The following is a 26854-nucleotide window of genomic DNA, read 5'->3' as shown; positions in this document are numbered from 1 at the left end:
TACATTTCAGTTCTATACACCGCATCTTAACTTGATCTCATTTTGTCATTTCTTATTTTCTTTATGCAGCCAAGACTTGACAAGCTTCAAATCTCCTTAGAGCACAGAGTTTTAGTAAACCATGTTCTTATTTGTTACGTTTGGGCTAAAAGCTGGTTAACTATTCCTCTACATGTAGACAGTGCAGGCTTAACATTATGACTAGCTTCCTAAAAGAAGTGAAGGAGTTAGGTCAGTAGGTAGGTGGGTAGGTCAGTAGGTTGGTAGCTGGGTAGGTCAGAGGGTAGACGGGTAGATCAGTAGGTAGGCGGGTAGATCAGTAGGTAGGCGGGTAGGTCAGTAGGTACCTGGGTAGATCAGTAGGTAGATGGGTAGGTCAGTAGGTAGGTAGATGGGTAGGTCAGTAGGTAGAAGGGTAGGTCAGTAGGTCAGAAGGTAGACGGGTCGATCAGTAGGTAGGCGGGTAGGTCAGTAGGTAGACGGGTAGGTCAGTAGGATAGCAGCTGGGTAGGTCAGTAGGTATATGGGTAGATCAGTAGGTAGGCGGGTAGGTCAGTAGGTACCTGGGTAGATCAGTAGGTAGATGGGTAGGTCAGTAGGTAGGTAGATGGGTAGGTCAGTAGGATAGCAGCTGGGTAGGTCAGTAGGTATACGGGTAGATCAGTAGGTAGGCGGGTAGGTCAGTAGGTACAAGGGTAGGTCAGTAGGTAGATGGGTAGATCAGTAGGTAGGCGGGTAGGTCAGTAGGTAGACGGGTAGGTCAGTAGGTAGATGAGTAAGTCAGTAGGTTGGCAGGTAGGTCAGTAGGCAGGCGGGTAGGTCAGTAGGTACCTGGGTAGATCAGTAGGTAGATTGGTAGGTCAGTAGGTAGGTAGGTGGGTAGGTCAGTAGGTAGGTACTTGGGTAGATCAGTAGGTAGATGGGTAGATCAGTAGGTAGGTAGGCGGGTAGGTCAGTAGGTAGACGGGTAGGTCAGTAGGATAGCAGCTGGGTAGGTCAGTAGGTATACGGGTAGATCAGTAGGTAGAAGGGTAAGCCAGTAGGTTAACAGGTAGGTCAGTAGGTACCTGGGTAGGTCAGTAGGTAGATGGATAGGTCAGTAGGTAGGTGGGTAGGTCAATAGGTAGATGGGTAGGTCATTAGGTATGCGGGTAGGTCAGTAGGTAGGTAGATGGGTAGGAGGGTAGGTCAATAGGTAGATGGTAGGTCAGTAGGTAGGCGGGTAGGTCAGTAGGTAGACGAGTAGGTCAGTAGGTTTGTGTGTAGGTCAGTAGGTAGTCGGGTAGATCAGTAGATAGACGGGTAGGTAAGTTTACTCTAATCAAAACAGTGGGATTTAGAGTGGGTTGTTGCAGGCAGTATCAATCCTCTGGGTTATATGTATGTGAGAAAAACATTATGTGACTACTTTCCCCTAGTTGGACTGTCCAGATACCTAACGACAGCTGAGGGTTACGTTACCAAAACTCTTCTCCTAATAACATGCACTGAAATACTGGGTCTTAATCCTTGATAGCAGCTCATGAACAGTCCTGCAAACCTCAGTATAACATACTAACTAGAAATATATACAGGAGACTGGAAAGTGACAGAACCTCAATCAATGCTCTCTCTAATTTTCCATGTGTCTGGCCATTAACACAAACCCGCTGAGTTCACTGAGGACCACTGTGAGGAACAGATGTTAACACTGATGCTAAACATATATCCATCCATCCATCCATCCATCCATCCATCCATCCATCCATCCATCCATCCATCCATCCATCCATCCATCCATCCATCCATCCATCCATCCATCCATCCATCCATCATAAAGTAAGCATTGTGGCAAGTTATAATGCTTCTTAAAAAAGTTGATTCTTTAGTAGGAAAGAGTTTACTCTTTTAATTTAAGAGTTTACTTCCTACAGGAGTTTACTTTTAATTTAAGTGATTTTTACTTCTTAAAATGAAGATGAAAAATAAAAAACTTGTTCATGCGACATGTAGGATGTTATTATGTAAGAATCCTAGTTTGACCAGAGTGCTGCTCTGGAAATCATGAGATGTTCGACCTTTCAGGACCAACTTTTTGTTCACATTAAAGCATTCACGTTTTGCACATTGAGATATGTGCTGGAGCTGTGATACAGTATATTTTTCTGTAACTCTCTTTTTTTTAAGTCTGGTGACAGAAAGGCACTGAGGACTGCAAGTGGGCTTAAATGGCCTAAACAACTTCTTGAGAAGGTTTGAGGCACTAAACAGCCCCCCATCAGGGAGAGGAGGATTTCTGATGCCATAGTTGAAGTGAGGAAAACTCTGAGGAGAGTCCTGCGGAAGGCCCCAGGCCCCAATAACATACCTGGGCGGGTGTTCAAGGAGTATGCAGGTCAGCTGGCTGACACTTTTCATTGGATAACGTCAGATTTTACAGCAAACAGCCTGACAGAGCAGCATGTCTGCTGCGAGTACCAGTCTGCTCCATTATGACTCATCCGCTGGGATTTCTGATGCCAGTTTAGAGTTTGATCAACTAACAAAGGAAGACTGGGACAAAAAAAAAAAACTCACATTTTATTGCAAATTGTTCCCACCGGGACTTAAAGGCATGGGCGTAGGTTTGCATAGGGACCATAGGGACATGTCCCTACCAAAATTTTGGACGGACCTATTTGTCCCTACCAATAATTGGATGTAAACAACATGTTTATAATTTACTATACAGCAGCCGCTTCTTTTCCTCTCCCAGCTCCTCTGCCTGGTAGCTGCAGCTGCCTGCTCTTTCCTGTCCCTTTCACATAGCAGCGCATCAACTGTGCTGCGCGGTTTAACTCTCTGATTATTCTGCCTTAAGTTCCGCCTTCTCTCTTTCTGATTGCGTGTTTTCTAGTCTGTATGTGTGCGCGCGCGGGTGCTTGGAGCGCGAAAAAAAAAAAGACGCTAAAATAAATTCATATTGGGCTACGAAACTAGTCCGAATAAAAAAAAACTTATTATCTACGGTAAGCTAAAACAGGCGAAAGCTTCTGATTGGAGTTCTGTAAAGAAGCAGGAGAGAGTTTTATTGATTTGTGGAACTTGAGAAATGTAAGTTAACAACGTTAGGATTTCTTTTATTTTATCTTTTAATCAGATAGCCAAAGGCTTCTTAAAGAAGATCTTTTATGAAATGAAACCAGGTGAAACAGAAACGTTTAAACGTTTTCTTTGGAGGAGTTCTGGATGGAGAATATTGACAGACAAAAACTTTTTTTTTTTTACTTCTTAAATGCAAAATGTTTACATATTTTTTACAATCTTGGTATAATTCCTGCTCTAAGTGGGTCGCTCTGTCGGCTAAAGGCACATTTTAGTGGCCCTACACTCCAGTTAACAATTAATCAATTACTAAATTAGTTCACGATTATTTAAATAATTTGTAAATATGATTAATTGTTTCAGCCATAGATAAAATACATGAAATTAGCTACACAGAGTAACTACAGCCCAGATGTACAACTTCTAATGTTAATATTTTAAATGCTGTGTCAGTTCCTCTTATAGTTCCAGTGCACATGTAAATACAATACATTTATTTGCCGTCCCTTGAATGTATTATTTTGCATGATCGAGAGAGAGCATACAGTATTAGATAAAAAAAATAAGAGTGGGTTTTACCTGTTTACCTCTGCACAATTCTCTATCTTCAGAAGAAAACACAGGATAAATCCACATATTATAGACGATATTTGGTTAAACAGACACTGTCTTAGTGGCAGGTAAATTTAAATGCAATCCTTTTCAAAGTGGAAAAAGTCCTAATTCCACATTCATCAGAGCCAGTTAAGCTTTAAATATTGATAAACAGCATCTAGTGCATGTAGTGCTTATAAGATTTGTATTAATGTAGCAAGAAATGCTGCTGTTCTCTTTAAACAAAATGAGCCCTGAAGCTCACATTAAGCATAAAATAGAGCATGCATATTTTTGCAGAGGACCAATGAAACTGAAGAATAGTGTCCCTACCAAAGTTGAAATCAAACCTACGCCCTTGCTTAAAGGTATTGTGGAGGATTCCTGCAATTTTTTGAAAAGTACTCTTTACTAAAAAAGAAAAAAAAAAAAGCACAACCCTGTACCCACTTCACAGAGAGAATGCCTATTAAATGCGTGCAAGAGTTTAAAAGTTGGTGTTTGAATCATTCATACAAGCTAACTTTCCAAAAGAAGATTTGCTATTTTTCCACTAAGTCAGACTCAAGTGAAAAAGGGGACGAGCACGTAGGACGGCCTGACGTAAACATATCACCAGAATGATGGACATTTAAGAGGACCACTTATTTAGATGATCCATCCGGAAAAACAACATCCTCCAGTATACCTTTAACAAACAAGCCCGTACGTCAGCCACGTCCACATTTAAAGCCACTCGTGGAGCTAAAGCATCCAAGCTATCTGTGGAAATATCTGCTACTGACTGAGGAATGGAAAAAATCATTTTGGATCTTTTCAGCAGAACCTGAATGTTCCTGAATGTTTCTGAGGTTCTGTGTCATTTGGCTAAATAAAGGCTTGAATGCACATCCAGAATACCTGGACTGCATCCAGTGTTTTCCATTTCTTTCTATACATCGTGGCTTAATTTACCAAATGAACTTGAACTGGTTCGTTTATAGGTTTGTTGAAGTGAACTGTGAAGGTGTTGGGCATGGAGACCCTGACCGTCCCTTATTCTGAGCAGCTCCCATCAGAACCAGCATGAACTTCTTCAGCCGTTTGGGTCAGAGCGCATAGCAGGTCCATTCCTTGGACCACTATCGTAAAGCGAGCGCGCTGGACTCTGACTGTGGTCATAATGCTGCTCCTGGTGGGACTGTGGCTCTGCTGGTTAGCCAGCATATCTGAGCGTCTGCTCTGCAGAGCTGCAGATACAGCTGATGCTCCTCCACTCAGAAGGAGTTTTACTGTTTGCAAACTTTCTCATTCCTTTCCTCTGCCCCTCCCATCGTCTTTTGAAGCCAGTTGCTTTGGTTACCACTGCTGTTTGACGATGCTGGAGCCGTTCAAGTAACCATGGTTACCGCACCCTGTCACTCACAGCAAGGAAACAGATAAAGGCTCCTGATCTGATGCTTTTTTTTCATCTGAGGAATATCAGAAGGAGGCGGGGCTTCTGAGCCCACCACCCGCCGCACGGCATGCTGGGAGCCCAACCAATCTCCACATTCAGCCAGCCGACTCTATTTCGCTCATATCCCACCAACAGCCAGGCTCGTCCTTTTTCATTTCTGCTGATTTCAACCCCACCCCCACAGAGAGCCGTATATAAATTGTGGGTAATAAATCCAACACTCCGCAGGTTTTGGTAATAAACTCTGAGAATTGAACTTTGATCATAATCAGCCTCCAGAGGAGAGAAGGGAAAAAGAAAATGAGGATTTTCTACTTTCAAGTGAAAAAGAAAATTGTAGCTTTGGGAAGTTTGAAATAAATAAGATTCCATTAACAGGAAACAGATCAGTCTCCAGGAAGATAATAAAGCAGAACGTATTAAGTTGTTTTTAGATTTATTATTGCAGATTGAGGCAGATTTATTAAGGAGAACAGCTAAAAGACCAAAAGATAACCTTAGAAACACAGCAGCTGCTTCACTGTATCACTGTTTGACCTTTGAACCCAGAACATTTACTGAGCTGGAACAATTACGATTCATCAAAATTACGAAACATTATTTTACCAAGACATTTTCACATATTAAACTCTATTTTTATCTCTGTGTAGGAGGGGGGTTTAACTGAACTTCACATAAATAGCATATTTGGCTAATTAATGAAAAGAGAAAAACATGAAAAAGACTGAGGTCGTCTAGGTAACCACAGTCTGAGGAGAGTTTGTTTAACTTTGAGCTATTTCACCTCACAGCATCACAATGAGATCCAAATGAGGGCTTTGACTAGGCCCAGACTTTCCTATTGTTTCCAGTCAGACCCTGGAGGATTTACTAGTCGGTTTAATGTGACGATCAAACTGCTGCCAACATCCCAACCACGGACAGCTTCCAGGGATTATTTTCATCTGAATCCAGTTAGGAAACGGTTCTGCATAGATTGCTTATTGTGTAAACAGGGGCTGGTTAGATGTGATTAAACTTCTTAGGTTAATTGTTTATTTGTATTTGCTTAATTCGTTTGTCACTGACTCAATCTATGCATCAGTAAAGGTTTATTTGATAGGTTACGTTTTCCAGCCTATGGTGGATATTACAGCTACACTGTAAAAACATTCTGAAATAAGTGTATTCATTCCAAATTTCGGTTGGAAAATAAGACTATGGGCCAATAGAATGAACAAGGCTCGCATTCAGGGTCTGTAACACACAGACATCATCAGTTCTCAGGTGAATATATGCACTACTAATTAAACTGCTCAGTTTAATCAGGCGGCTAGCACTCAGTGGGTAACACTGCTGCCTTGAAGCAAGAAGTCTGCAGGTCGATTCCCGGCCCGGGGTCTTTCTGGATGGAATCTGCATGTTCCCCCTGTTCATGCATGGTTTCTCTCCGGGTACTCTGACTTCCTCCCACAGTCCAAAAAGATGACAGGTTGACTGGCTTATCTACATCCTCCTTAGGTGTGAGTTTGTCTGTGAATGGTTGTTTGTCCTGTTTGTCTCTGTGTTGCCCTGTGATGGACTGGCAACCTGTCCAGGGTGGACCCCGCCTCTCGCCCATAGACAGCAGGAGATAGACACCAGCACCCCTCGCCAATTCAGAATGGATAAACATGATGGAAAATGAATGGTTGGATACTTTAACTTCACAATAGATTTAGTCAGCTGGCGTGAACCTGAGTCACTGTGTTTATGTCAAAGGCAAACCACAAGTAAATAATTATACTATTGTGCTATTTAAACATTATTGAACAAATATTGATCAAAATAACACTCTAAATATTAAACTGCACAAATAGATATGAAGGTACAGGCAGGGCATCCTGCCTGGTTACAGGTGTCCAAATGTTCAGGTGCGCTCTGAGGGTCGTGGCAAGTGGCTTTCACATTTCATTTGCCCAGAAACAATTTTTACTTGCCCAGTATAATGTTTGATAAATATAGTTCCTAATATTCATTTTTGTATATATATATTAATGAAACATGTTTGTTTTTTTAAATGTTTTTTTTTTATTCAGTAAGTTTCCAGGTTCCTGGTGTGTATCTGCATGCGTCAGATAATGAACTCAAGCCTACATTACCGTGTTAACATGCTTTTCAATCCTTCCTGCACATTCTTTTCAAACTAAACTTTGCTTTAAACTGTTGTGTGCTTGGAAAAATATAAATTGTAATGTTAAAAATCTAAAAAAAAAACTTGACAGGTTAAAAACTTACCCTACTACTACTCACCAATTTAAAATGTTTAGCTCTATAACATTTAAATGCACCACTCCAATGTCCAAGAGAAAAAAATTTAATGAAAATTTTTTAATGTATGACCTGCATCACTGTACAGAAGACTGCCATATGATAGGAATATTTACACTGTGCGCATACAATTATTATTTTCCTAATCCCTGACTGATCATTTTTAATCTAGCGTGTATTATAGTATAGATTAAATTCATCATCCTGCTGCTGCAGAATTCTCTTCCCAAGAGCTGAATCACGCCATCTAGCGGAAAATCACGCGGCTTTTTCGAATCAAGCGAGAATGTGTACAATATAACAAAAATGGCACCAACATTCAGCGAATGTTGGTGATTTTAAAGTAATTTTGAGTGATAAATATTTTTTTTTTTCAATTGAAATTTGTACTCTCCCGACAATAAAAACTACTTGCCCCGGGCGATCAGCGATTGATAACATCGAGCCCTGGACTATGTAACTTTACTAGTCTGCTACCAAGTGTGGGATTCCACACACTAGCTTGTTTGACGTTGCCATGACAACGTAACCTCCATGAACTTGTGTTGATTAGGCCTTAAAAAATAGTTAAATTAAAATCCAAATATGCCCAATAGTGAAATAAAAAAAAATAATTTCCCAATTTTTAAATTTTGCAAAGAATTTTTAAATATCTTTTTTTTTTCTCCCTCTTGCCATGCCATGCCATGCTTATTTTAAGAAACATTGACTTAGATTTATATTTTTTTGGCGTCTCGTCTGGGCTGCTTCCTACAGGGGGCGCCACAGCAGTCTATCTCCCTCCATTGCTCCCCATCCCAAGCATCGCTGTGTGTTCTCTATCTGCCTCCTCTGTAGCCGATCCACCTTTGACCCCTGCTGTGAACAAGTCCCAAATATCTGGCTGTTCGCTCTCTCACCATGGCTTCAAACATCCTCAGCTGTCCCTCTGATATTTTTATGTCTGATCCGATTCCCTCTGGCTCCTAAAACAAACCAAAAAATGCTCCGCCAACTGCAGCCCTTCCTGTTGATGCCACCATCTCCAAACACATCCAATCAGGACTCACCAGCTCCCTGATAATATTAACTTTCCTTCTTGGAGCTTTCTTTCACCTATCACTTCTGTCTCCAACCTGCCTGCTCCTTCTCCTCTAGCCTGCTGCTGTAGGCCGCCCACAGGAACTGAATAATAAAACATACAATAATAATGAATGAAATTCACCACAATTGTTTCCATACATACTAAAGTTCTAAGTGGGAACCTTTGTACTCGCCTTTTCTTGTCCATCCATGAATCTGAAGCACCAGCAGCAACTCAAGCTTCGGTCCACTGCAGGCATCTAGGAGTGACTCGTTTTGGGGCAGCAAACATTAATCTCAGCATCCAGCTGCAGCACTATTTCACCGGCATGCCCACATTGACCACATGAAGGGCTTAGAGCTAACAATGTAAGTCTACATCTTCAAAGGAAAAAACCAGGTGAAACAGGAGGGAACATGGATTTCTCGTCTTAGAAACCGTCTTCCATATTAAGCTAAATTCACATTACAAATATTGTCTAACATTCATATCCGTCCTCAAGCCTTTGAAGCCTGAAGCTTTCTCCACCTCACTTGTGCTCAAAATGCCCTGTTTGAAAGTCATTCCCCTGATGATGTCATCAGGGGGAAAAAAGCGATCCAGAGTGGTTTGTAGCAGCCCAGTATTCAGGGCTTCATCTCATTAATATTTCATGCTTCCTGAGTATCTTTACAAACTCTGACTGGTTGTCATTGTTGCGGGTTTGGGGGGCGTGGCATTTGGGAGGACGGGGCGTGGAAACTCAGCCGGCTCCTCCAGAGGAGGGTTGAATGAGGAAGTTTTTGCTACAAGCAGTCTGCATAATCCCAGAGGAATTTTCCTGCACAGACTAAATTATGCCGTGAGGTCCTCTTTGTTTTAATATTTCAAAATGTAGCATAATATATGCTACATTTTGAAAAAGTACCCAGTGTGGAATATACCATTTAAATGCGCTAAATGTTGTTTGTTTGCCAAATAGCAAATGTTAAACTCTTAAAGGCAAAGCTTTAAGCGTCAATCTACCGTCATAGTTCTGTGGTAGAAATGAACCTCTGTTATAAGGACGCAAACACTGGGTGTTGGCGTAATAGTGGATCAATGCGCACCAATCATTCTCACATATTTTGGAACTGTCCTAAAGTTGTTCAATTTTGGAAAAATGTAAAAATGTACATGAAACTGAAGAAGATTCTGGGATGTGATATTCCTATCAGTAGTGTGGTACTATATCTTTGCAATTTGAACAATATCAAAGTAAGGGTAAAAGATGGGATCTGATTAAGATAGCAAAAAAGCAGGAACTGGGGACAGGCTGACCCTCCTTGTCAAGAACAATGGACTGGAATAATAGAAGAAATCTACGTTATGGAAAAACTGACACATCGTCTAAGAATTCAACAAACTCAAATGGAAGAAAAGAGGAGCAAATGGACGACATTCAGGACAAAAGACAGGGACAAAGATAAAGAAATAGATAAACTAGGCGGAACAAAGGTCAAATAGAGGAATAGCTCCCAAGTGAAAGATTTATGTTATGTTAAGCTGAATGTGAGATGTTCATGTACACTGTATATGTAAAAAGTAAAAAAATACCAATAAAAAGTTAAATGATAAAAAAGAAATGAACCTCCGTGGAAAAAACGTGGAACTCATGAATTAAAAACAATATATGCTGCTGTGTTCATTTATTCAATGAATTAGAAGCAAAAAATGTTTTTGGATTGAAAATACTTTATTAAATGTAATTAATCATGATGAATTAATAATCGACCCTGTTATTTAGATAAACTAGATAGATAACTTGGATAGATAAAAAATTAAACATTGTTGTTACGTTCACACAGCAGCCTGAAGTGACCCAAGTCCGATTTTTTTGCCGATATGCGACCTGGATCAGATCTTTTCATGACAGTCTGAACAACTCAGATGCGATTTTTTTCCAATGCAACCCAGGCCACTTGGCTTTGTGGTCCTGAATCTAATATGAATCTGATCTTTTTGAAATGTGACCTGTTTCTGAACAGCCAGGCCGCATTCATTTGACCTGAAAGCCATTAATACTCAACATAGGTCACTATTGTGCATCTTGCTAAGCAGAAGCAGGAAAAAAAACAACAAACATGGCGGACGATGATGCGGAGAGCAGTAATAATATTTAACCATCTTAAAAAGATTGAGTTTTCAGGTTGGGAAAGATCGCTATATGCGCTCCAACATTACCATCTATGTTTACTTGTTTAAACAGAGAGCACGCTGGCTTGTGACGTCATTATGTCCTCTACTGAGCATGCAGGACACTTAAGCTGTATGAATGCAGTTCACACAGGAGATCACATGCAAGTGGCATATATTTGGATATGTGAACGGCAACACAAAAAAATGTGTTTCCCTAAAAAATCTGAATTGAGCATCGAGGCCTGCAGTGCGAACGTAGCCTTTGATTCCATTCAAACGAAACACAAACACTTCGACGCATCATCAGAGCTTTAAACTGAGAATTTAACAAATACTCATGAAGAAAAACCTAAAAAGAAATATCCGTATGTCTTTATGGTGGTTCTTTAAAAAACCTGAAAACTTTTTTCACATCAGGACTGTTTTCGTAGGAAAAGTGCTTCTTTGCTTTCACCTAATGTTTGTCTGGATAAAAACAAACATGCTGTGGAAAAGGAAAGACTCACTTTGTCAACAGATTTGTCCCTCTCCTCCATCACAGCCGTCATCTCCTGGGCTGTGATATCATTTCTCCTTTGCTGAGCAAGCTGCAGATGTTGAACTAAAGCCGAGCCGAACTGACGCACTTCATGGACGGAGTCAGCCTCACAGACGCGCCGCAGGAGATCCTGAATGTCCTGAGAAACAGAGAGCACCGAGTCAACTCGGGTCAGTTTTAACCACAGTGGTGGTTTGTAAAGGTGCAGGGTGAGCTCACCATATCAGCGCCCTGCAGACTGATATCGTCTGACCTGAAAGTAGAGGAGCACATTATCAGTTCCTCTTTTTATCAACTCTGATAGAGGAATGAGCTTTCTACAGAAGAGCCTTCAGAGATCCTAAACACCTTTGGTCTTCTGTGGTTTCATCAAACAGGAATGACTAAACTTTTTAACAAAGGTAGACATTTTCCATCATAAACAGATGCTGAGACATGATTACTGGCAATAACCTCATCATCCAGTTAAAGCCACACATTCACTGTAGGAAAGGAAACAACATTTCAGGTCTAAACTCTTAATCTTCCTGTTTTAATAAAAAAAAAAAACAATAGAAGAATATTATTACATTTAGGGATGCACGATATTGGGATTTTGGCCGATATCCGATATTTTAAAACTCATGTAGCCGATAACCGATATCGATACCGATGTTAAAGCTGGACAAAAATAAGTAGTCATTGAAAATAGCAGTTTTGTTATCCATTTCTGACACTTTGAAAAATAATATACTCAAATATATTTTCATATGCTGATATCAAATTGATTTTTAAAAACGCGGTATCGATCTATTTTACTTTTTAAAATCTCGTGAAATTTCATCGTTCTGCTACAAACTCTCGTGATATTTTTCAAATTCTTGTGAGATTTTGTTAGTAAAATAGATCGATACCGCGTCAATATATCAACATATAAAAATATGGCAAAATTTCGTGGATTTTCGGGGGATTTCGTAGCATAACGATGACATATAGCAATATTTCATTAGTAAAAGAGTTTGATATGGTGTTTTTAAATGGCAATTTATCAGCATATGAAGATATTGGGATATTTTAATGCATCAATATTTTTTCCCTCGTCTTTAGAAGTTTTTAAGAAGAAGTAGTATTTTTTTCTTTTTTTAGACTTTAGAAACTCAAAAGCTGATCAAATATTGGGTTAAATATAGGTGGGGTGGCCGATGTCCGATATTCAGTTTTAAGGCCGATACAGGCCGATACCGATAGGGGGCCGATTATATTGTGCATCCCTAATTACATTCATTACATTTAAACGACTTTTGCCTTTATAATGAGCTTTTTATAAGTCCAGATGTTGACATCATGGCTTTGTCAGCCTTCAATAGAATAATTCAATTCTATTCAGTTTATTTCTATAGCGTCAATTCATCTCAGGTCACTTTCCAATTCACCAGATCATCCAGTCAGATGATCCAACAAGTGGTTTTCTATCTTGGGAAAATCAGCTGATTGCATCGACTCAATGACTTTTCAGCAATCCCTCACACTAAGCATGCTTGTAGCGACAGTGGAGAGGAAAACCTCCCTTTGAACAGGAAGAAACCTCCAGCAGAACCAGGCTCAGTGTGAGCGGCCATCTGCTGAGGCCAGATTCACACTATTCAAGACATTCATTTAACAAACCCACGGATTCTTTAAAAGGAAACTTCTTAAACTCATTACTTCTTTATGTATTTGAGTACACCCTGGAAAAATGATGAAATCAGCCAATATATCCAAGGAGAATTATGGATTTCCAAAAGCCAGATTAGCATCCAAACAACAAACACAACCGGGATTAAAGACTTTCAGGGTCGGTTGGGATTAAATGGAAGAGTTTGACCAGAATGACCAAATTTCAAGCCTGTAAATAACATCCCAACTGACACAGAGGTGTTAGCATTATGCTCTGGGGTCTTTAACAGCAGGAGGGACTGATGACATCAGGAGGAAAGATCATTATTTAGAAATACTGAAACAAAACCACAAGGCAACAATCAAGAAGCTAAAGTTGGAACACTTATCAACTTATCTGGCCCTCAGGAGCCAAAAAGGCCCATCAGCTGGTAAACAAAGACATCTGTTCTTTTAACGCTTCTAATGTGAATAAAACTGCTAAATAAACTTGAGAAAAGTTACAAACCAGAGCATCAATGAAGCGATGACATCAGATTCATCCTTAAAAAGGTTTTAGATCCTTTTAGAGATCGAATATGAAATGTTCTGGTATAAAAATCACACCCCTGTTCAAGAAACAGTGTAACCTTTGACCTATGGGCAGCTCTAGACAGGGGCCAGCGCCCCTCTATAACTGGTCCTTGCCCAATTTGAATAAAATAAATAACAATAAGATAAATAAATTATAATTAAACTGTTGCAAAACTTCAACTGTTGCACCTTTAGCTTTGCAATGTTATGATATGATGATGGTTTTTATCTGATATAAGGAATGCAGAGCAGAAAAATGCTCTTTTCTTCACATATTTCAGAAAAATGAACTATTACCCCTTTTTTGTTTCTTTTTATTTGTGCTGCTGTTGTCAGATGAGCATACAGCGTTCAGACCAGCAGACCCAATACCCATTTATCCCTTTAGTTTAACCCTTTAGTTTTGTACACCAAAAAAAGTTTTAAAACTACCTCAACGGGCGTGTATCCCTTTAGTCATGCACAAAAAGCTATTTAACTACTTACTTTTTGGTGTTTTTTAAAATGGATGGCGATCTGACCTTAAATTGTGTATTTTTTGGACAGGACTAAAGGGATATATGCTCATTGAGGTAGTTTGAAGTCAATTTTTCATACAAAACTAAAGAGATAAATGCAAATCTGACGTCTTGCATGCATGCATATTGACTATGGGTATGCTGGTCTGATGGGGTATGCTGATCTGACAGAACACCGCCATAAGTAAAATCATTGCCCCCCCAACTAAATCTGGTATAGAACTGGGACTTACACCCCAGCTTAATCTGATTTAGATTATTTTTCCTCTGCTGCTGCGTAGCGATGCCTCTCTGTGACCTCAGGGGGTTGGTCCGTCTCCGTCATATGACCCAGAGCCCCTCCTTGAACCGCCACCTTAACGTGGTGGAGGGGTTTCAGCGCCTGAGTGATCCCAGAGGCTATGTTGTCGGGGGCTAAATGCCCCTGGTAGGGTCTCCCAAGGCAAACAGGCTCTGGGTGACAGGTCAGACGAAGAGCGGTTCAAAAACCCTTATGACGAGGACTACAGCGAGCCACGTGACGTCGCCCGGTACGGCGGAGCCGGGACCCCACCCTGGAGCCAGGCCTGGGGTTGGGGTTCGTCGGCGAGCGCCTGGTGGTCGGGCTCTTCCTCGCGGGACCCGGCCGGGCCCAGCCCGAAGGAGCGACGCGAGGCCATCCCCCAGTGGGCCCACCACCTGCAGGGGGAACCATGAGGGACCGGTGCATAGAGGCAGTCAGAGGCGGAGACCTCGGCGACCTGATCCGCGGGCGCTTAGACTGGCTCTGGGGACGTGGAACGTCACCTCACTGGCGGGGAAGGAGCCCGAGCTTGTGCGGGAGGTGGAGCGATACCAGCTAGAAATAGTTGGGCTCACCTCTACGCACAGTCAGGGCTCTGGAACCCAGCTCCTTGAGAGAGGCTGGACTCTCTTCTACTCTGGAGTGACCCGCGGGGAGAGACGGAGGGCGGGGGTGGGGCTGCTTGTCTCCCCTCAGCTCAGCCGTCTCGTGTTGGAGTTCACCCCGGTAGATGAGAGGGTCGCATCCCTTCGCCTTCAGGTCGAAGGGAGGACTCTGACAGTTGTTTCGGCCTATGGGCCGAACGGCAGTACAGAGTACCAGGCCTTCTTAGCATCCTTGGGGAGGGTGTTAGAAAGCGCCCCTCCCGGGGATTCCATCATTCTGCTGGGAGACTTCAACTCCCACATGGGAAACGACAGTGACACCTGGAGGGGCGTGATCGGGAGGAACGGGCCCCCAGCTCTGAACCTGAGTGGTGTCTCATTATTGGACTTCTGTGCAAGTCATGGATTGTCCATAATGAACACCATGTTCAGGCATAAGGATGTCCATCGGTGCACCTGGCACCAGGACACCCTAGGCCGAAGGTCGATGATCGACTTTGTAGTCGTATCTTCTGATCTTCGGCCGCATGTCTTGGACACTCGGGTGAAGAGAGGGGAGGAGCTGTCCACCGACCACCACCTGGTGGTGAGCTGGATACGCTGGAAGAGGAGGAAGCCTGAAAGACTCGGCAGGCCCAAACGTGTAGTGAGGGTCTGCTGGGAACGTCTGGTGGAACCCTCGGTCAGGGACGTGTTCAACTCCCACCTCCGGGAGCGCTTCTCTCAGGTTCCGAGGGAGGTTGGAGACATGGAGTCCGAATGGGCTGTGTTCTCTGCCTCTATTGTCGATGCGGCTGCCCGTAGCTGTGGCCGTAAGGTTTGCGGTGCCTGTCGTGGTGGCAATCCCCGAACCCGGTGGTGGACACCGATAGTAAGGGATGCTGTCAAGCTGAAGAAGGAGTCCTATCAAGCTTGGCTGGCTTGTGGGACTCCTGAAGCAGCAAGCAGGTACCGTGAGGCCAAGCGTGTCGCGACCCGGGCGGATGCAGAGGCAAAATCTCGGGCCTGGGAGGAGTTCGGAGAGGCCATGGAAAAAGACTATCGGTTGGCCTCAAAGCGATTCTGGCAAACCGTCCGGCGCCACCAGAGGGGAAAGCAGTGCTTCGCTAACACTGTTTTCAGTGGGAGTGGGGAGCTGCTGACCTTGAAGGAGGATATTGTCGGGCGGTGGAAGGAATACTTTGAGGATCTCCTCAACCCGACAGACACACCTTCCATGGGGGAAGAAGAGACGGGGTGCTTGGGGCTAGGTTCGTTCATCACCCAGGCTGAAGTCACCGAGGTGGTCAAAAAACTCCACGGTGGCAAGGCTTCGGGGGTGGACGAGATCCGTCCTGAGTATCTTAAAGCTCTGGATGTTGTTGGGCTGTCATGGTTGACACGTCTATTCAGCATCGCGTGGAGGTCGGGAACAGTCCCCCTGGATTGGCAGACTGGGGTGGTAGTTCCCCTCCATAAGAAGGGGGACCGGAGGGTGTGTTCCAACTATCGGGGAATCACACTTCTCAGCCTCCCCGGAAAGGCCTATGCCAGGGTGCTGGAGAGGAGAGTCCGGCTGATTGTCGAACCTCGGCTGCAGGAGGAGCAGTGTGGTTTTCGTCCTGGCCGTGGAACAGTGGACCAGCTCTACACCCTCTGCAGGGTGCTTGAGGGTTCTTGGGAGTTTGCCCAACCAGTCCACATGTGTTTTGTGGACTTGGAGAAGGCATTCGACCGTGTCCCTCGTGCTGCCCTGTGGGGGGTGCTCCAGGAGTATGGAGTCGGGGGCCCTTTATTAGGGGCCATCCGTTCTCTGTACAATCGGAGCAGGAGTCTGGTTCGCATTGCCGGCATTAAGTCGGACCTGTTCCCGGTGCATGTTGGACTCCGACAGGGCTGCCCTCTGTCACCGGTCCTGTTCATAACTTTTATGGACAGGATTTCTAGGCGCAGCCAAGGACCGGAGGGGGTCTGGTTCGGGGACCAGCAGATCTCATCCCTGCTTTTTGCGGATGATGTAGTTCTGCTGGCTCCCTCCTGCCAAGACCTACAGCGTGCGCTGGGGCGGTTCGCAGCCGAGTGTGAAGCGGCCGGGATGAGAATCATCTCCTCCAAGTCCGAGGCCATGGTTCTCGACCGGAAAAAGCTGGCTTGTCCCCTTCAGGTTGGAGGAGAGTCCCTGCCTCAAGTGGAGGAGTTCAAGTATCTTGGGGTCCTGTTCACGAGTGAGGGAAGAATGGAGCGGGAGATCGATAGACGGATCGGTGCGGCTGCTGCAATAATGAGGACGCTGCACCGGTCTGTCGTGGTGAAGAGAGAGCTGAGCGAAAAGGCAAAGCTCTCAATTTACCGGTCGGTCTACGTTCCTACCCTCACCTATGGTCATGAAATTTGGATCATGACCGAAAGAACGAGATCCCGGATACAAGCGGCTGAAATGAGCTTCCTCCGCATGGTGGCTGGGCTCTCCCTTAGAGATAGGGTGAGGAGCTCGGTCATTCGGGAGAGGCTCAGTGTAGAGCCGGTTCTCCTCCACATCGAGAGGAGTCAGTTGAGGTGGCTCGGACATCTTCTTCGGATGCCCCCTGGACGCCTCCCTCGGGAGGTGTTCCAGGCACGTCCCACTGGGAGGAGGCCCGGGGGACGGCCCAGGACACGCTGGAGAGACTACGTCTCTCGGCTGGCCTGGGAGCGCCTAGGGCTTCCCCCAGCAGAGCTGGAGGAGGTGTCTGCGGAGAGGGAAGTCTGGGAGTCTCTGCTTAGTCTGCTGCCCCCGCGACCCGGTTCCGGATAAAGCGGGAGACGACGAGTACGAGTAAGAGTTTTGTACACCAAAAAAAGATTTAAAACTACCTCAACGGGCGTGTATCCCTTTAGTCATGCACAAAAAGCTATTTAACTACTTACTTTTTGGTGTTTTTTAAAATGGATGGCGATCTGACCTTAAATTGTGTATTTTTTGGACAGGACTAAAGGGATATACGCTTATTGAGGTAGTTTGAAGTCAATTTTTCATACAAAACTAAAGAGATAAATGCAAATCTGACGTCTTGCATGCATGCATATTGACTATGCGTATGCTGGTCTGATGGGGTATGCTGATCTGACAGAACACCGCCATAAGTAAAATCATTGCCCTCCCCCAACTAAATCTGGTATAGAACTGGGACTTACACCCCGGCTTAATCTGATTTAGATTATTTTTCCTCTGCTGCTGCGTAGCGATGCCTCTCTGTGACCTCAGGGGGTTGGTCCGTCTCCGTCATATGACCCAGAGCGCCGCTTCCCTTCCTGCTGAAGGCCGGATTGCAACATGTAGAAATGTTTAAGGTGTGAATACTTTCAGGAGACTCTGGAAGTCCTGTGTTTGTCTTCTCCTCCCGTATACGTGTTTAACCTACAGAACATGAATCCTCCTCCGTGTTTGCTCTTCAGACTATTCAGCTTATTTAGAAGGTTCCTGCTAAAGCAATGCAAGTGATGCTAATATGTATGCAGTGAATAACAAATAAAAGGTTGGTGCCCTTCAGTCGACGACTACGATGGTCCTGGTCTGTGTGTTCCTGCCAATGACCGCAGCGACGGCCTCAGATTACCTGAGAGCCACACAGCAGCTGTGCAATAAATTTGTCCTGCCATCCCTGAAGTCCATGCTAAAATCTCTGTCATTTGGAATTCATTTCGAAGCTGAGAATGCTTCCCTTGAATGGACCCCTCCACTGTTCCTCCTCCAGACAGAAGCCGTGACGGTGGACGTGCAGCTAGTAACTACCTGATCTTCTGTCTCTCCTCCTGGGAAGTTCTTTTCATTTAGTCTGCCGCTGTTTTGCTGTAATAAACTGTAATAAGGTGGTCGAGGCGGCTCCGCTCTGCAGGGAACAGCAGATAATGAAAGACCGGCCAACTCCAATAAAGCTCCACTAACACCCTGCTTATAGCCCCATCCAGCCTGGCTCAGCTCAGCTCGGCTTGGCTCGCTTCATTACCACTCCCACACACCTCCACTCAGGCAAGCCGCTAGCAGCCATTAGTGGAGCAGATGATCCACAGTAGAGAACCGGCAGTCTGGGTCGGCTGCTTTGACAAAGTTTGACAACTTAGAGACTGTTCTGTGTCTGACTTTAGAGGAAGACTTCAGTTCAAAGAGCTGCTTTTAAAGCAGGAAGATGAGTCCACTCTGGTCGCCTCCCTTCATCTCTGGGCTTTTTCCTTCTGGGAATCTGAGAACGTTTCTTCTGCCTTCTGCAGGTTAACCCCGTGTTGCCGTTCAGTGAGTCTGTTCGTGTCAGATCCCAGCTCTGATCCCAAGGTTGGAGGTCAGAGATGTTTACAGCAGTTTGAAGAAGCATTGACCCAGTTCAGCAAACATTTCAATGTTTATAGAAGTAAACATCTGATGTGTGGTCACATGCATTCACGCCTTCTACTCTGATTCGCTAAAACAAAAGGAAATAGGAAGGAAATACGGCTTTAAAGTCGTAGGGAAGTCATATGACTTAGACAGATTTATTTGGCATTTTGTTTACACAAGTGTAAAACAAAAAGAAACTTTGTTTCTGTGAGGTGAAACAATTAAACTGTTACTTTTTTGACTTAAAAAATATTTAAGTCATATTTAAATTTCAAATCATTCTGGCTTAAACATGTATGTAAATGTACTCTTTATCAGACCACATTGTCCCTAAAGTTAGAAATTTTTTTTAGTAAAAAAAAAAAAAAAAAATCAGTTCTTGAAATCTATATATTTTTTTTGTTCTCTTATGCAGGCCAGTTAGTTATAACTCAGCCTGAACATCTATATTCGGCCAATCATATATCAACGATCATCTGTCAATCAAATGTTTTCGGTCATAGCATCTTGTTTCATGTCGCTGCTAATATACAAAACTGTTGAAATAAGAAGTAAAAATAATTTCCTTTCCCATCGAGTTCCGTCCCAGTGTTTACGGGGATGGACGTCTGTGTCTTCGGCAGGCGTAGAGCTAACAGAACTGGCAGCGTTGCGAGGCAAGGGCTCAAACATGTACGGTTGGAAGCCTTCTACACCAAACCAAGCTTCTGACGCCCTGGCGTCCTCTTCCACAACTTCATCCCGCTTTCCTCCTCTAAATAATGGATGACGGAGGAGACTCATCCACGATCTTCAACAATAAACTCTCCTCCTCTTGCATGTTTCCGCTGTCCATAGCGTTCTTTGACAGTGTCGTTTCTAAGTCACCAATTTAGTGCTACTTGGTCTCAATGGAATTTCCCATTAGGAACCTACTAGCACTAAGTTGCTAACTGGTTAGCAAGATGCTTCCAACAAACTGGCCACAATCAAACTTGCGTGCAAACCTTTTGCCACAGCAGTCCCGCCCCCTTGAGAAACAACCAATCACATTCACTTTATTCAATCATGTAAAGTCGGGCACCACTCAGAAGAATTCGGAAATGCAGCGGTTGCAACGGCCGCTTCCCTACGACTTTAACAGCAGCCAATTTAGATGTAGCTGTATTGAAGGTGTAGGTGTTGGCTCCAGAACCATCCATCGTCTGACCACTGATGGTTCCAGAACCATCCATCGTCCGACCACTGATGGTTCCAGAACCATCCATCGTCCGACCACTGATGGTTCCAGAACCATCCATCGTCCGATCACTGATGGCTCCAGAACCATCCATCGTCCAACCACTGATGGTTCCAGAACCACCCATCGTCCGACCACTGATGGTTCCAGAACCATCCATCGTCCGATCACTGATGGCTCCAGAACCATCCATCGTCCAACCACTGATGGTTCCAGAACCACCCATCGTCCGACCACTGATGGCTCCAAAACCATCCATCGTCCGACCACTGATGGTTCCAGAACCATCCATCGTCCGACCACTGATGGCTCCAAAACCATCCATCGTCCGACCACTGATGGTTCCAGAACCATCCATCGTCTGACCACTGATGGTTCCAGAACCATCCATCGTCCGACCACTGATGGTTCCAGAACCATCCATCGTCCGACCACGGATGGTTCCAGAACCATCCATCGTCCGACCACTGATGGTTCCAGAACCATCCATCGTCCGATCACTGATGGCTCCAGAACCATCCATCGTCCAACCACTGATGGTTCCAGAACCACCCATCGTCCGACCACTGATGGCTCCAAAACCATCCATCGTCCGACCACTGATGGTTCCAGAACCATCCATCGTCCGACCACTGATGGCTCCAAAACCATCCATCGTCCGACCACTGATGGTTCCAGAACCATCCATTGTCCGACCACTGATGGTTCCAGAACCATCCATCGTCCGCCCACTGATGGTTCCAGAACCGTCCATCGTCCGACCACGGATGGTTCCAAAACCGTCCATCGTCCGACCACGGATGGCTCCAGAACCGTCCATCGTCCGACCACGGATGGCTCCAGAACCGTCCATCGTCCGACCACTGATGGTTCCAGAACCATCCATCGTCCGACCACTGATGGTTCCAGAACCATCCATCGTCTGACCACTGATGGTTCCAGAACAATCTATCGTCTGCCACTGATGGTTCCAGAACCATCCATCGTCTGACCACAGAGAGCAGATGGACTCCTTGCAGACCCACAAACATGGCATTTAAAGCCATACGTTCTAATGGCCTAGTCAAAGTTTAGACCTAAAACCTGCTGAATATTTACATTTTAATTACTTGAAAGGAAAAATTGGCCATAATTTCCATCACCAGATGTTTCCTTTATAGACATGAAGCTTTAGCCTAAAATTCAAAAAAATATTAAAACATGAGTTGCTTAGTGTTAATTTATCTAATAAAACTGATCTTTGGTAATGTTTATAGGTGTTATGTGACTGGATTGAATAATCTGAAAAAAACCATTCACCTCTGGCTAAGTTAGAGGCAGCTGAAACCTTTATCTGATCTTTGAGCGTCATGTTGCCTCCATCACTCAATCAGGTCACTCGTTAAATATCAGGAAACTACCTAAGACTCTGAATAATAAACCAAACACGTCCATAAAAAGCAGCTGTTAAAAAAAGTGGGAATGTTTCATGCGGGATTTTCTCAGTGCTTTTAAGGTTTATCAATCTCCTCCTCAGAACCTTGAGTTTCTATCCTTCTGTAAAAAAAAAGAGCAATAAATTGGCTCGGATTGACGGACTGGGCTGGTCGTCCAGGGCCCCACATTTCTTAAATCCGCCCCTGCCCATAGACAGCGGAAGATAGGCACCAGCACCCCTTGCAACACCAGCAGGGATAAGTGTAACAGAAACTGGATAAATAGATTCTAAGATTATTCTGAAAACAAATATTTTGTTTTATTGTAGTTTAATCAAAACCTCTAGATTGATTTTATTAATTTCTTTTTGTCAAAGTTTTGTCAAAGAGGTGACCTAATTTTTTAGCCTGAATTTTACCTGAACACCGACTCTGTTTCATCGGCGTCGACAGAGCGTTTTCACAGAGGCACGTGCCCCATTGTGGATCTGCTTTCCTGGGGCACTTTTTTTTTTTATTATTTAATTTTCCGCTTTCACAGCTCCACCCTCACAGCGGGGGGAGAGGAAAACTCTCCAAAATAAGCCAGTCACAACTAATCGAAAGCTTCACAAAAATGAAGCTGAGACCATTGGCGGCTGGCCAATGGAGGGCGCTAGGGCGGCAACCCACACCCAATGACCCTGATTTAGACATACAAACATTTTCTTTTTTATAATTTAATTTTAAATTAAAATGTAAAATATTTCGAAATATATCTCATATCATATCTATACATATTTTTTAGATGTGCAAGATAAATATTTAATCTTTAATGATGAGTAAAGCATCATTCAATTTTCCGTCAGATTGATGAAGTATTTCTGCCCTGGGGCGCAAAAATCTTTCCTAATTGAATCTCGTTAAAAGTTGTCCATGTGCAGCCGCTGCTCTGCAATACAAAGGTATAGGAGTGCTTAGGGCGCAGATCTGGTGGCAGCTGACATGAAGTGCGTTTGCTCCCCACCTCCCGCCACAGCGCAGAGGTTTTACGGGTGATTGACAGGTCGAGTCGCGGGGGATGGAGGAGCATTTGAAAGAGAGAGAGGGAGAGAAATGGCACAAGAAACCTCTTTTTCTAGGCCCTGGTTTAACTCCAAGGCTAGGCTAACTGCATGCAGTGAGGCTAAGGCTTTATTCTGCTTTCCCTGCCTCCTTTTTCAAAGGTCAGGATCTGACCCAGCATGGATAAAGACAGCTAGGACTGATTTAAAGCAGTGCATAGAAAAGGCAAAGAAGAATGAACAATTTTGGATTCACCTGGAAAAAAATAGAACATAGTCTACTTTTTCTAGATGTTTGTTAATCTGCATAGTTGCTCATAAATAAACACATTGTCAAAAAAAATTGTTTTTATACATTAAAAACTATAAAGCTGACCAATAGCCTCTCTATTATTAAACAGCTAAATTTTTTTTAGGTTTGTGAGACAATATTGGACCATGCAAAACACAGATTTACCTTCACAAAGCCTCAGAAGGGCAAGATTTATGGACAACATGTAAAGCTGTTCATGAAATTATGTTTGTTTTGATGTTTTTTGTTGTTGGCATTCATATAAATATACTGGTGTGATAACTTAGTGTATGTTTGACTGGTTTTTGGTATACGTCTATTTAGAATTTATAGCCCCCCCTGGAGAAAAACTCCACCAGCCGCCATCGGCAGAGACGCTACGGTTTACTGTTAAAAAAATGAACATCCAACTCTCCCATCTTTCTGGCCATGATGTACACACACCTCATAGGATAATCACCATCACACCATCATAGGATAGGCCAGAATAGAAATGATAAACACAGACATGTATGTATGTAGTAGGGATGGAACGGTTTATGAAAACCGTCCGAACCGTTCGGTTCGACTGTCTCGGTTCGGTTCGCGTGTGTTGCGTTCGGTTCATGCGCTGCTCCTTTTTCTCATAGGCGAAGCGTTTACACTCCAGAGCAGAAGGTGGCGGTACTGCGACCAAAGCCAACCACCAGTAGTAAACAAGAAGAAGAAGAAGAAGCGAAGCAGCGTAGCCGGGTGTAGCAGAAAAAAATCAGTTGCTGTGGAGAATTGTGTGGGTATGGCGAGTGGGAAAGAACAGGAGTTGGAAGATGCACCAGCAGCACTTTATAGGTCTGCTGTATGGGACCGCTTTGCATTTAGAGTGACCTACGATGACGGCGGGAAGAAAGTTGTGGATAAAAGTGCAACAGTGTGCAAGCATTGTGCAACATGTTTTGTTTATGGTAACAGCAACACGACCATAATAGATTTTCCAAACAATCAACATATACCGAACCGAAAACCGTGACCACGAAACCGTGAACCGAACCGAACCGTGGATTTTGTGAGCCATTCCACACCTAGGATGTAGAGGTGTTTTTTTGTTTTTTCTTTTAGTTGCCCATTTCAAGTTTTCAGTTTTCCAGTTCATGTTTGCTGATAGATTTTTAATAAAGATAAATTGTGCCTTCATCAGTAGTGGATTAGAGATATACAGTTATGTTCACAAGTGGGCCAATTCAATCCAGTTTTGTTCAGGTAGATATTTAATGATGCAGAAAATAACAATCTGATTGTACAATTCATTTATGACGCTTTATAATAACAAATAAGTGCTATAAAATATTTGCTCGCATAGTTGCATTAATTACCCTGCCCATACTTTATTAAAATAAATAATTGCCCAAAAATAGTTTTGCTCGCGCGCCTTGCATGCTCGCATTTTTTTAGGTGCCCTACTGTGCCCCTGTATAGTATTGGGTCAGCTGACACCCCTGCTCTGTTCAGTCATTGATAGGAGACAATCTGCTCTATTAGGGGAGAAGTGAAGGTAATGGGGGAAAAAAAAGCCAATTTCTGTATTTTCTGTTTCTCTGGACTCCAAACAGATGCTGTGAAATGTTAACTTGAAAACAGATTTCAGAGCAGAAACTAGTGCTGGCAATGAGGAAAAGATGACGTCCCTTTAGGTGTCCATCATCAGAAATGAGTAGATGACGGCGTGGCGGGAACCTTCGCTTCCATGGAGTCAATTTATTTCTGATAATGGACGAATCCGAGGGCTTTATCCTCCTTATACCATCGTAACTTAGAAATATTAAATCGGTTATTGAAAGGTTCGGATTTCCTTTTATCACTGAAATCATACGTTTTTCACCAGAAGCTCAGTGGACTTTTTAATATCTCTCTATATGATATAGATTGTTGCCAAGGTAACGGCTCCGGCATCAAAGCTGCTGTTTAAAGTCATGTTAAGTGACACAAAGTATCAGACTCGAACTTTTCATAGATTACTTTTTTATTGGACACCCTGTAGCCAATCAGAATCAAGGATTTACCCAAACCATAAAGACCTGATCAACAGCTAATTCCCCTGAACTCCGATCAAGAACCACACGGCATTCTGGGAGATGTAGGCCGAGGAAAGTATTCAGCCTCAGCCAATAATAGTGAAGCTCAGCTAGGGTGGTAGGGCGGACATACTTTAAAAGGTTAAAGGATATGTTTTAAAGGGATTAGTGTTAAACTTTTAACCCTTTATAGGGCAGTTTAGCGTTTTTGTTCACTAGCATACCCCTTACAAATAGAGCATTTCTTATAGAAGCACTTTTGTTATTTTTCTTAATATATTCAGGCAAGTTGGCATTTCTTGTTATTACATTGACATTAATTTATGCCATCAAAATATCCATATTTTTTTAATGTTACAAAGGTAATAAGGTCTTGTCCAATATTTCACTGAGTGTCCTATAAAGGGTTAATCCAGGGTTTTTTCTCCTGCTCCTGTTTTCAAAAAGGTAAATAAAAAAATAAAACAAAATCTATGTTTATGGACGAATCTGGAAGGCCCAGCAGAAACGCCAGCTGCTACGGTCTGACACGTTTAGTTACTCCAGAGAAGATTCATTTCTGTTTGACATCCCAGCATCCCCTGCTGTCCTGTGTCCTAATGCTGAGCTCCAGAGCCGGGGTCCTGCTCCTCCTCAGCAGGTTCTGCACAGGCCTGGTGAGAAACTGTTCATCTGACTCAGGAGCAAAGGGGTCAAAGTATCCATGTTTATTGCCCCAGTAGAAGTATAAATCCTGCTGGTTTAAAAATACTTTTATAGAAGTTAGAGGATCAACTTCAGCTTTCTACTCCAATGTAAAAGTACCATTTTTAAAATTGATTAAAGTGTAAAAGCAAAGGTCATGCAGGAAAAAAAAATTAAGGACAGAAGCTTTACTGCACTACCCTATTAAAGGAGCATTTTTCTACAATTCTGGGTGATAACTTCCTGCATTCAGACCGCACGCTGCAGCAGCAGCTAAAACGTACGTGCTGCTTCATTTTTTCATACTTGTATAAGTTTAGTTCTGATGCGTCTGAAGCATCTTTGCTGCTCTAGCTGCGCGGTGGAAAAGTGGGTCTGATGCGCGTTGGGCGGAGCTACCCTATCCTTTCTTTGGCTGGAACAATAGCAGCTATATTTGCTGTGATGATCAGCGGGTAAAAAGTAGTTTGAACAGACCATGTTTTCAGGAGGACTTTCTCACTTCAAAATAGATTCAGTCAGTTCATCCAGATTACCATCCTGCCTTCAAAGATTATTTCTCTGTGGGAGCCGCTCAGACCCCCCACATAGCAGCGGTCACTGGGAATCCCCAGCAGCAGCTGCCTCAGGCCTGCTCGCCTCTTGGAGGTTTTCCCCTACTGTTGGTGGCAGCTGGAAGTAGATGTTAGCGTTTTTCAGGTCTGCTACAAACTGCAGGCACCAGGATAATAAAACCAAACATATTCTGCCGGCAGGTTTCTACATTTTAAGCGAATTTAGGCATTAATAAAGTGTTTCAGAGGAGTGATCATAGCGCTCTGCATCAGCAGTGCTGTGTCTGACTCCCTGCCAGCTCCCAGATTAGCTTCTCTCATTGGTTGATGTGGCGTATCCAACAGCAAAAATAAAATGTTTCCAACTCCAGCAGCTGCTGTTTCCGAAGCGCAACACGCGCCTCACATGCTGAGAAGATCATGAGGCGCTGCTTCTGCTGCTCTAGACATGCTGCAGGACTTTTTGCTGCTCCATGATGTTTGTCAACCATTAACTTCTGCTGCTTCTGCTGC

General features: G+C 43.5%; 1 protein-coding gene across 1 annotated transcript in view; it reads right to left on the bottom strand.

Annotated features, from left to right (window-relative positions):
* Window positions 1-26854, bottom strand: part of mipol1 (mirror-image polydactyly 1) — an 84935-nt gene that overhangs the window by 26103 nt on the left and 31978 nt on the right. The window contains exon 10 of the mRNA XM_038300894.1: window positions 11111-11307. Within this exon, the coding sequence (XP_038156822.1) occupies window positions 11111-11307 (197 nt within the window). The remainder of the gene's footprint in view (window positions 1-11110; window positions 11308-26854) is intronic.

The sequence above is a fragment of the Cyprinodon tularosa genome, unplaced genomic scaffold, assembly GCF_016077235.1.
Source record: "Cyprinodon tularosa strain WSP-4 unplaced genomic scaffold, ASM1607723v1 ctg459, whole genome shotgun sequence".
NCBI classification, from domain to species: domain Eukaryota; kingdom Metazoa; phylum Chordata; class Actinopteri; order Cyprinodontiformes; family Cyprinodontidae; genus Cyprinodon; species Cyprinodon tularosa.
The sequence above is the reverse complement of the archived record's forward strand: the minus strand, read 5'-3'. Positions and strand labels throughout refer to the sequence as shown.